Genomic DNA, 11,486 nt, shown 5'->3' with positions numbered 1-11,486 from the left:
AGCCATAAAAAAGGATGAGTTCATGTCCTTTGAAGGGACATGGATGAAGCTGGAAACCATCATTCTCAGCAAACTATCACAAGGACAGAAAACCACATACCACATGTTCTTACTCACAGGTGGGAGCTGAACAATGAGAACACATAAACACAGGGCAGGGAACATCACACACCAGGGCCTTTTGGTGGGTGTTGGGGGAAGGACGGCATTAGGAGCAATACTTAATGTAATGATGAGCTGATGTGTGCAGCAAACCAACATGGCACACGTATACCTACGTAACAAACCTGCATGTTGTGCATATGTACCCTAGAACTTCAAGTATAATAAAAAAAAAAAAAAGAAAGAAAATTGAGGCTTAAATAAGGTAAGCGATTTTCTTAAATATAGATAGCTAATGAGTAACTGCAGTTCAAATATAAAATTTCTTATATTTTGAAGTACCACATTATTGATTGTCACGTATTTTTATGAAACTATAAAAAGAGAAGCATTATTATGAGAATATTCAAAGATACTTTTTCTCTCAACTAAAAAATCAATAGACAAATTATTATTTTTTTTTGAAACAGTCTTGCTCTGTTGCCCAGGCTAGGGTATGATCTCGGCTCACTGCAAACTCCACCTCCCAGGTTCAAGTGATTCTCCTGCCTCAGCCTCTGGAGTAGCTCAGATTACAGGGCATGCACCACTATGCCCAGCTAATTTTTGTATTTTTAGAAGAGACGGGGTTTCACCATAGTGGCCAGGCTGGTCTTGAACTCCTGACTTCAAGTGATCTTCCTATCTCAGATTCCCAAAATGCTGGGATTACAGGAGTGAGCCACTGTGCCCAGTCTAACATATTCATTTTTTCTCAGACATTTTCTGTCTTTTGATTTCAGCAGGTAGCCTGTGGGTAACTTTCTCAGGGTAAGGGTACAAATCTCTGTGCTTCCTCATATTTCTCACTGTGTAAGTCTCAAGAAAACATGCCTTTCAATGACAAAGTATGTAATTTGAAAATGAATACACCAAAGATCATAACAAGCAAAACTGACAGTCTGACAATGCAACAAGAACAAGGATAGCATAAATAAATGCTAAGAAAATATGCAAAACGTCACTGAAAAGCAGACATAAATGTCAGACTCTTTTTTTTTTTTAAAGACAGCTCTGTCACCCAGGCTGGAGTGCAGTGGTGCAATCTCGGCTCACCACAGCCTCCACCTCCCAGGTTCAAGCGATTCTCCTGCCTCAGCCTCCTGAGTAGCTGGGACTACAGGCACACGCCACCACACCCAGCTAATTTTTGTATTTTTAGTAGAGATGGGGTTTCACTATGTTGGCCAGACTGGTCTCGAACTCCTCACCTCAAGTGATCCACCCACCCAGGCCTCACAGAGTGCTGGGATGATAGGCATGAGCCACCGTGCCTGACCAATGTCAGGCAATTTCTGTAATACACTAGGCTAGACATTCTCTCCCTCTGTCATCTCAATGGTTAAAGGTACTCTTAAAAAATCTATTCCTGGCTTCTGAAATACATTCTGACAGAAAGTTCTAGCAGGAAATGGACTTGGCAACTAGCTGACTCAGCAGAGAGCTAATATAGCCAATCTTCAAAGACTCAATAAACAGGCACACATTCTTTCTCACTAGTTCTTAAATTTCTTCCCAGCAAAACAACCTGCATGGGTGTCTGAGAACCTCCTATACTGCTCTGAAGGCATTACAGAGATTACTAAAATGATTATTGAGCCCAATCTAGAAGTGATTTTATATTATGGCCCAGTGTGGATTCTACATTAGAAATAATGTTTAATAAAAGGTTTAATAAAAGCCATTCTGAATATTTTTTGAGCATTTATAATGGGCATAAATTACCAATGGAGGTAAACACATGCCCTCTAGAATCTAACATTTTTTAAAACACATGTTAAATTTTTTTTTTTTTTTTTGAGGCGGAGTCTCGCTCTGTCGCCCAGGCTGGAGTACTGTGGCCAGATCTCAGCTCACTGCAAGCTCCGCCTGCCGGGTTCACGCCATTCTCCTGCCTCAGCCTCCCGAGTAGCTGGGACTACAGGCACCCGCCACCTCGCCCGGCTAGTTTTTTGTATTTTTTACTAGAGACGGGGTTTCACTGTGTTAGCCAGGATGGTCTCGATCTCCTGACCTCGTGATCCGCCCGTCTCGGCCTCCCAAAGTGCTGGGATTACAGGCTTGAGCCACCGCGCCCGGCCTAAATTTTTTAAATTGACATATAATTGTACACGTATAAGATCTAACATTCTCTTGTTCAAAATCTGAAAATCACATGTATTACCAAAACTCATCTTTAGCACTATGGCTTACCTTCAATCTCATCTTACTATCATTACAATATTCTAACAACTTTTTCCTAAAAAAGTCATGAGGAGTATGAAAATAAATGTGACATTATGTGTTTCTAAATGCTCATCGGTAAGAGACATGTTCTTTAAAAAGGTAAATTAATTCAATAGACTACTGTGTCACTCTTCAGTACTAATATGGAATGATTTCTAAAATTAAGTACAAAATAAAACAAGGTGCAGAATATTGTAAGAAGCAGCCAACTGCCAAAATATAATTACTTGTATGTATGGAGACTACATCTAGAATGAAACATAAGAAACCAGTAACACTGGCTATATCCAGGGAAGGGACATGGGTAGTTGAAAGACAAGAAGTGAAAGGAAGCCTTTCACTGTAATCTTTACCTTTTGAATTATGTATATATCCAAGTATTATTTATTCAACAAAGAAAAAAAGCCCTCCTTTTGATATTCCCTATGTGGTACAGCTAACTGATAATCTTCTAAGCTCATTACTTCTTTTCTAGCGTTATAATATCAATATACAATATTTCTTCAAATCAAATCAATACCCACTTAGCAGTAGACGCCTAAGCTGCCTGGCTTCTAAATGCTTTTACTTATCACAGCCTTTAAAAAGAACATTAAAATGAAATTGCTGGCAGATTCCAAAACTGTTAGGTGGGAAAAAATTCACATAGCAGATCTCTATAGATCTAAAGGTGCTTTCAAAATAGGTGACAAGAGAAACTTGGGTGTTTCAGTTAATATTTTTTCTTGATTAAAAAAAGCCTCATCTTTTAGAGCTAAGGTTTCATGTCATCTTTAAAACTCACATTCCTAATTGACTATCAAGACCCAGTACTTCAATGTATAAATATTAAGATGCACAAATATGTTTTATTAACTCAATAAATGTTATGTGCATATTCTTTATGAAAGGAAAAAGAGAATGAAACTGAAACACATTCACGTTCCTACCTTCAAACATCTCTCATTGGTCAAGAGCGCAACTTGCTTTTCTGAAGTTTGTTTTTCCACGTACCTAGAATTTTTACCATTCCATACACAAAAAGAGAAAATTAAAGATTCAACATATTTAAATAGCATATTGGGGATAAGAACTACCAAGATTGGCAGCCACATTTTTTTCATTTCTTCACAAAAATAAATTCAGTATGACATTTATGGTTTAATGGTAATTTTAAACTCCTTAAATCAGCTGGACTTCACAGTCTATAAACATTTAAAAAGGCCATAAACCCCAGGAATAGGAAACGTTATTTCTAAAAAGTAACTCTGGAGAACCTGCAAATCATGTCCCTTTGTAAAAATACTTTTCTTTTTGCCAAATTTTCAAATCCAACAAGGAAATCCCGCACTTAAAAACAGAATAGGTTACTATTCTTTCCCCTACTTCAGAAAAAACTGGATCTGAGATCTCTTATTTAGTCTCAAATTCTAGTATAATATGTGTTAAATATGTACTTCTCTTTTTACCTCCTAAAAGATGGAAGACGTCGGATGTTTTCACATTGATTATTTGATAAAAAATTTATTCTTCTTTTGGCTTCTGGAAGATTACAGCACAGGACACTTAAGGGCTGGGAATAGAAATGCTCTAATAGAGAAAGCTGAAAGACATGTGAAGATTAAACATATTTATTATATTTTGGCCCTAAATCTATTGTGCTATGTCTGCTCAATTTTAAGGATTTTCTTTTAAAGAGCCAAAGTATTTATGGCACTAATATATTTAATAATGTCACAATAATACTGCAAACAACATAAAAATGGCTATATAACTCTCATATTTTAAGGTTCCAATTTTGGGAAGAAGATCAGAAAATGGTAATCTTTGAAATACAAACTAAGGTAAACTAATACAAATGGATAGATCAGCTATCTGCAAAAGCAACACATAATAATTATAAATGTGGTGTGGACCAAACTGAGGTTTAACTTAAGGGTCTAATAGATACCCCGATACTCATAAGAAAATGCCAATCTAAAATCAGTGTAAAAACTGGTCTGTTACCAAAAAAAAAAAAAAAAAAAGCTACAATGGTAGGAGCTGTGCCTATGGATTAAAGTGAATGATGAAAATTTACCTTTTCAAGTTCATTTTTTTCCCATGGAGGAAAACATGGTGTACTATCTGGTAGATATAAGTATTCTAATAATAGAATGCTGTGGGCTCTATGGTAGAAGGGAAGACGATTTTCCAGATTCTAACGTTCAGTTTGCTTAGAATCAACATAATGAACATTTGGATACTCTTGTATACATTTGGATAGTCTTGAGTTTTATACCTAGAAACTGGTATAACTAACAAGACTATGCAAATGTTCATTTATTGATTCTAAGCAAACTTTGCTTGACCAGTTTGGTATTTTTGGGTACCTTGATACTGGTTGCTCCTCATCACAAATTAATAAATTAGCATGTTAGGTTACATATCCATCTTAAGGTATTTGTTTGGGATGAATCAATAATCTTGGGCTTGATCCTTCCTGGGGGAACTGATAATGAATTTCTGAGTTTATAATGCTAAGGACAAGATACCCAAGGCTAGAGGAAATCTTCCAAAATAGTCCATTCTCTAAGGCTGTAAGGCAAAGGGACTGCCTAACTTAGAAACAAGTACAAAATAGAAAGCAACTGTTTATGCCAGGTGCTAAATTACTTTTGCACATATTAACATAATTTTGTTCTTATCTTTTCTAATTAAGTCAAACTGATAATGTTTATCCCAATGTTAACACTACTTCTTAGACATGAGAAAAATAAAAACTAAACAGGCTAAGAGGCTTGCTGCGGAAGAGGGATAGGAGGAAGCCACAGAAGTTACAGTAGAGCTACAAACAGGATATGAACCCATTATCACTTAACTATTTTGTTCAAGTGTGTTTTCAATATCTGGGTCAATCAACAAGTTGGTTAATATATCCACCTAATGAAGGGAAAAGCTAAAACACACAGAATGACAGTATGTCCTGCTGTACATCCTACGGAAATCAGGAATTACATAGTCCTAGTTACTCAGGAAACTAAGATGGGAAGATTGCTTGAGCTCAGGAGTTTGAGACCAGCCTGGGCAAGAGAGTGAGACTCTGTCTCAAGTAGAAATCAGGACTTACCAATATTTTCCACTGAGGACTAGGAAAACTGGGAAAATGAGGTCTAAAGATGCTGTCACTTGTCAGTGGTGTGACCTTGGCCAAGCTACTTAACTTAAATCTTAATTTCTTCATGTGCAAAACTGAGGACAATACACGTGAATAAAACCACGTAGGCCAGGCAAGGTGGCTCACGCCTAAAATATCAGCACTTTGGGAGGCCAAGGTGGGTGGATCACTAGAGATCAGGAGTTCAAGACCAGCCTGGCCAACATGGTGAAACCCCCTCTCTACCAAAAATACAAAATTAGCCAGATGTGGTGATGCACGCCTGTAATCTCAGCTACTTAGGAGGCTGAGGCAGGAGAATCACTTGAAATCAGGAGGCGGAGGTTGCAGTGAGCTCAGATTATGCCACTGCACTCCAGCCTGGGTGACAGAGCGAAACTCCACCTCAGAAAGAAACAAAAACAAAAAAAACATGTAAATAGTTTAGTAAAGTGTCACGCATAAAGAAGGTGCTTAATAAATTATCATGAAACCATAAAATCATCTAATCTGATTGCCTTATTTTACAAATGAGAAACTGAGACCCAGAGAGATTAAGTAACTTGGTTAATGTCCTTGACTTTCTGTCTCAAGGTATTTAGAGTACAGTTTCTATTTCCTGAATCTCTTTTTCCCTTGGCTTCAGTGGTACTCCACTTTCTATTGGTTCTCCTTGTTTTTAGTCTCCTTTTCTACTGCTCACTTTTACAAGTCGGTTAGTCTTTCCTTACTCCCTCTAGGTGACATTTCATCCTCATAACATGACTTTAACTGCCACCTTTTAAGGATAAGTCCTAAATATCTATTTCCAGTCCAAACCTTTCTCCTAGAGCACAAAATCTTTATATCTAACACACCCCTAAATTAACCATATACAAAAAGAAACTCATCCTTATGAAATGAAATTAAAGAAATAATTAGGAAGTTTTAACTTAATATCATTTAATTCTACACATTGCTAAGGTAAATAATGCTTTATTCCTTTAAAATACGCTTTAAAAGAGTCAAAGTTGGGAAGAAAAGATACATATTAGCCAAAGAAACCACTGCAATCTTTTTTTGAAGGAAGAAAACATGATAATTTATAATCTTCAAGACACTACACAAAGATGAAGTATTATCAAATTGAACTTTTGCACCAAAGGTTACTAATATATATAGGTTTTTAAAATCAGAATTTTTTTTTATAGAGACAGGTCTCTTGCTCTGTCGCCCAGGCTAGAAGTGCATTGGCACAATTACGGCTCACTGCAGCCTTGACTTCCCAGGCTCATGTGATTCTCCCATCTCACCCTCCCAAGGACCTGGGACTCTGTAAATAAGCCACCACGCCTGGCTTATTTTTTAATTTTTAGTAGAGATGAGGCTGCATTATGTTGTTCAGGCTGGTCTCAAACTCCTAAGCTCAAGTGATCCTCCCACCTTGACTTCTTAAAATGCTGGGATTATAGGCATGAGCCACTGTGCCTGGCATAATATATAGGTTTTAATGCACTAGACAACTGGCATGTGTTCACAATGACTACACTTATGTAGCTGCCAAGAAAAGGAAATAATACTAACTTTTAAACAACTGGAGAATGGGGATCTGTTTAGGTTACAGCATATATTATGAAGCTAAATTCCTGAATCAGCTTCGGGCAATTCATGAAACTAGTGAAAATGCATTCCCAGTGTATCAGAATATGAATTACAGAGACACACACACACACACACATGCATGGTCCAGGAACTAAAAATGTTTTTTATATCTTTAAAGGATTATTAAAGAAGAAACAGAAGCAGCAATAGCAGTGACCACATGTAGCATGCGAAGCTAAAAACGGGCTGGGCGTTTTTAGCTCTGCTAAAAGCTAAACACTCTGGGAGCCGAAGTGGGTGGATCACCTGAGGTCAAGAGTTCGAGACCAGTCTGGCCAACATGGTGAAGCCCCATTTTTATTAAAAATACAAAAATTAGCCAGGCGTGGTGGCACGCACCTGTAATCCCAGCTACATGGGAGGCTGGGGCAGAAGAAGTACTTGAACTTGGGAGGCCAAGGTTGCAGTGAGCTGAGATCATGCCACTGCATTCCAGCCTGGGCAACTAAGTGAGACTCCATATCGGGAAAACAAAAAAAAACAGCTAAAAATGTTTAATATCTGGCCCTTTACAGAAGTTTGCTGACTCTTTATATATAGCATTTCCTTGGTAGAAAAAGTCCATAAGCTTTCATGAGACTCTCAGAAACAAACCAGAAAAATCCCCTTGTCCCTACCCCCAAAATGGTTAAGAATTGCTGGAATAGAAGTCTTTTCCCATTATTGACATCCTAATGAATGTATTCTCTACATTTTGCTACAAGGTAACAAAGGAATGGTAGAACCTAGAATAAAATAACTGGAATTTACTTACTCTAGACTTTGCCATTAAAATGCCTATGACACTAGACAGCCTGTAATACTGTGCCAATTATTTAGAATCAGTTTGAGAATTTTCAAACCCATTACTGTGTTCTTACCTGAAGTCCTTTTATAAAGTTTTGAATTGAGAAATCATGATACAAAAAGATGTTGGTCAGAACCTGTAATACTTTTTCATTTATTTTAAAGGGAAACTGAGTTGTAAGAAGTAGCTGAAAGAGATTAAAAGGGAAGGAGACACACTCCTTGTTAGTCTTCACTCTTCATAAACATTAAGTATTAATAATGAGGCAAAGAATGACACTACGACACAGTTAACTATGAAAGATGTGATAATAGCTGGGTTTTTTAAGCTCAAATGTCAACTAAAATTTTAAGTTAATTTATACAACAGTAACAAAAAGAAGCTACTTATACTATATCTTCAGAACCAAAGATCTATACCATCTTCCATCAAATTCCTAATTTAAAAAATACCACCTATTAACTATATGATCCTTTTTTTTTTCCCCCACCAGAAACCACTGAAGAAGCTGCAGGCTTCGGCAATTCTTATTACCAGATGAGATTTTTTTCAATCCTACTGATTCAAATTAAGGAGTAATGTATTATGTATTGTTGAATGAGAAACACAAAATTAACACAAATGTCTATTACAAAAGTATAGAATAGCTGAATTTGTATTATTCAGCTAATTTTCAATAGTCTGTAGTGATGTTTTACATCTGAAAATGAAAAGGCAAAAAAGGCTTCTTAAACAGAAGCATAGTTGTAAAAGGCCAATTGAATTTGGTTATAACCAAGTTTTTTTGTTTTTTGTTTTGTAGAGGAAAGGTCTCGCTCTTTTGCCCAGGCTGGAGTGCAGTGGTGGCATCATAGCTCACTGTAACCTTGAACTTCTAGGCTCAAGTGATCCTCCCACCTCAGCCTACCAAGTAGCAGGGATTATAGGTGCTTGCCACCCTTTCCAGCCTAGCCAAGCAAATTTAAAAATTGTAGTTTGAAAAACATTTTCCTTAAAGTGTCTATAAATCACCTTTATGGAAAAAACCAAAAATACAAAATCCATGTATAAGTGGCTAGTAGGCAGGCTGTTATTAGTTTACCTTAAATAAGCAGCATAAAGCACATCTTAAAGGAGGTGAGTCCAGAAGAAATTTGGGGAAGGTCAATGATATGGTTTGGCTGTGTCCACAACCAAATCTCATTTTGAATTCCCAAGTGCTGTGGGAGGGACCTGGTGGGAGGTAACTGAATCATGGGGAAAAGTCCTTTCCATGCCATTCTCATGACAGTGAATAAGTCTTACAAAATCTGATGGTTTTATAAAGAGGAATTCCCCTGCACAAGCTCTCTCTCTTTGCCTGCTGTCATCCATGTAAGATGTGACTTGCTCCTCTTTGCCTTCCACCTTGATTGTGAGGTCTCCCCAGCCAAGTGGAACTATGAGTCCATTAAACCTCTTTCTTTTGTAAATTGCCCAGTCTCAGGTGTGTCTTTATCAGCAGCGTGATAACAGACTAATACAGTCAATATTAAAGAATCATACTTGCATTTATGTAGAAACATAGTTAATTAACTTTAGTTGCTAAGGTCTAGGAAAATGTTAGTATTTATTTGTTGTCATGAGCAGCATGACAAATCAGTTAGGAAACAGTCCATTAAAAATTTCAAATCATTTTATACAAAATGTAAGAGTCAGGCTGGGTGTGGTGGCTCGTGCCTGTAATCCCAGCACTTTGGGAGGCCAAGGTGGGTAGATCACTTGAGGTCAGGAGTTCCAGACCAGCCTGGCCAATATGGTACCCTGTGTCTACTAAAAATACAAATTAGCCAAGCGTGGTGGCGCACCACATGTAGTCCCAGCTACTCAGGATGCTGAGGCAGGAGAATCACTTGAACCTGGGAGGCGGAGGGTGCAGTGAGCCAAGCTCGCACCACCACACTCCAGCCTGGGTGACAGAGCTAGGTGCCTTCTCAAAAAAACAAAAATTAGAAAAACTAAAATGTAAGAGTCAAAATATATTACTAGGAATATATTACTAGGAAGTCTACAAATTCTGTAAACATTTACATTATAAACCTATAATTTTTTACTGAGTAAAGATAAAAAGAGGTAAGTACAAAAGAGGTAATATACAAAATCACTGTAAAACTATAAAACACTACAAAAATTATTAAGTAAAAATATTAAAGTATGTGAAAGAATATGTTCAATATAGTACTCAGAGAGTTGTAGAGGCTTATCATTAACAGTTATGTTAACAAGCTATTATTGGCAGTTTTCTTTTCATCCTATTTCACTGGTAAAACTTATTCTTTTTACCTTATCGAGTACCGTAGTCAGGTGCTCCTTACAAGACAAAGATTGGAACAGTTCTATGCACAATAGAGATGATACTGCATGAGGAAGCAATCGGTGGATGATAATAGGAGATGTGGCAATTCCAAAAATGAGTATTAGTGGAAATTCATGGAGATGTTGACTAGTTTTGAAAGAAAGACACAAAAGTGAAATTTATGTAGCAAATATATTTCAATACATCATATTTCAAGATAAGACAAACTTTAGTTTAATGCTTACTTTATAAGACAGTATTAAGGATTATCATTGCAAATACTAAAATTTTCTAAGTCTTTCACTTTCTTCTTTTAAACAGAAAAATAATTACTTTCCAGACAGTCTAGCTCTGAAATTAATCTCTTAATAAATCCTCTCATTTTATAAATAAGAACAGAGAGGTCCAGGAAGTTTTCCCGAAGATTATACAATCTTTTTTCTTTCTTTTTTTTTTTTTTTTGAGATGGAGTCCCGCTCTGTCACCCAGACTGGAGTGCAGTGGTACAATCTCAGCTCACTACAACCTCTGCCTCCTGGGTTCAAGCAATTCTCCCGCCTCAGCCACCCGAGTAGCTGAGACTACAGGCATGTGCCACCATGCCTGGCTAATTTTTTAATTTTAGTGGAGATGAGGTTTCACCACATTGGTCAGGCTGGTCTCAAACTCCTGACCTCATGTGATCCACCCACTTCTGCCTCCCAAAGTGCTGGGATTACAGGCGTGAGCCACCGTGCCTGGGCTGAAGATTACACAATCTTAAGTGTTAGAAGAGGTGTTAGATACCATTCAATTTAATCTCTCATTCAAAGTCTGAGCCCTATCTATAGTCCTCCTCACTTTTGATGGCTAAGGTAGTCATTAAGTCTAAGCTCCAAAAAAACACAGCTTTTCTGTCACTATTTTGTACTGTGTACTTTCCCAGCATGCTAAGCAGTTCAGTGTTAGCATTAAGAGAAGTCCTAAGATCTGGGCTGGGTGCGATGGTTCCTGCCTGTAATCCCAGCATTTTGGAAGACAGAGGCAGGCAGATCTCTTGAGGCCAGGAGTTTGAGACCAGCCTGGGCAACACGGCAAAACCCCAGCTCTACAAAAAATACAAAAATTAGCCGGGCATGGTGGCACGTGCCTGTAGTCCTAGCTACTTGGGGAGCTGAGAAGTGAGGACTGCATGAGTTCAGGAGGTGGAGGTTGAAGTGAGCTGACATCATGTCACTGCACTCTAGCCTGGGTGACAGAGCCAGACTGTCTCAAAAAAAAAA

The 11,486-nt window shown here is 37.7% G+C and overlaps 1 protein-coding gene across 4 annotated transcripts in view; it reads right to left on the bottom strand.

Annotated features, from left to right (window-relative positions):
* The window catches only part of ORC3 (origin recognition complex, subunit 3), a 73,829-nt gene that overhangs the window by 42,131 nt on the left and 20,212 nt on the right, over positions 1-11,486 (bottom strand). For all 4 annotated transcript variants that reach the window (XM_011941896.1, XM_011941894.1, XM_011941895.1 and 1 more), the window contains 4 exons: positions 10,212-10,371; positions 7,984-8,097; positions 3,816-3,949; positions 3,297-3,360 (listed from right to left, as the gene is read on the bottom strand). In XM_011941896.1, the coding sequence (XP_011797286.1) occupies positions 3,297-3,360; positions 3,816-3,949; positions 7,984-8,097; positions 10,212-10,371 (472 nt within the window). The remainder of the gene's footprint in view (positions 1-3,296; positions 3,361-3,815; positions 3,950-7,983; positions 8,098-10,211; positions 10,372-11,486) is intronic.

Source organism: Colobus angolensis, unplaced genomic scaffold (assembly GCF_000951035.1).
Source record: "Colobus angolensis palliatus isolate OR3802 unplaced genomic scaffold, Cang.pa_1.0 Scaffold203, whole genome shotgun sequence".
Taxonomy (NCBI): domain Eukaryota; kingdom Metazoa; phylum Chordata; class Mammalia; order Primates; family Cercopithecidae; genus Colobus; species Colobus angolensis.
Note: the sequence above shows the minus strand (reverse complement) of the source record. Positions and strands in the feature narration are given on the sequence as shown.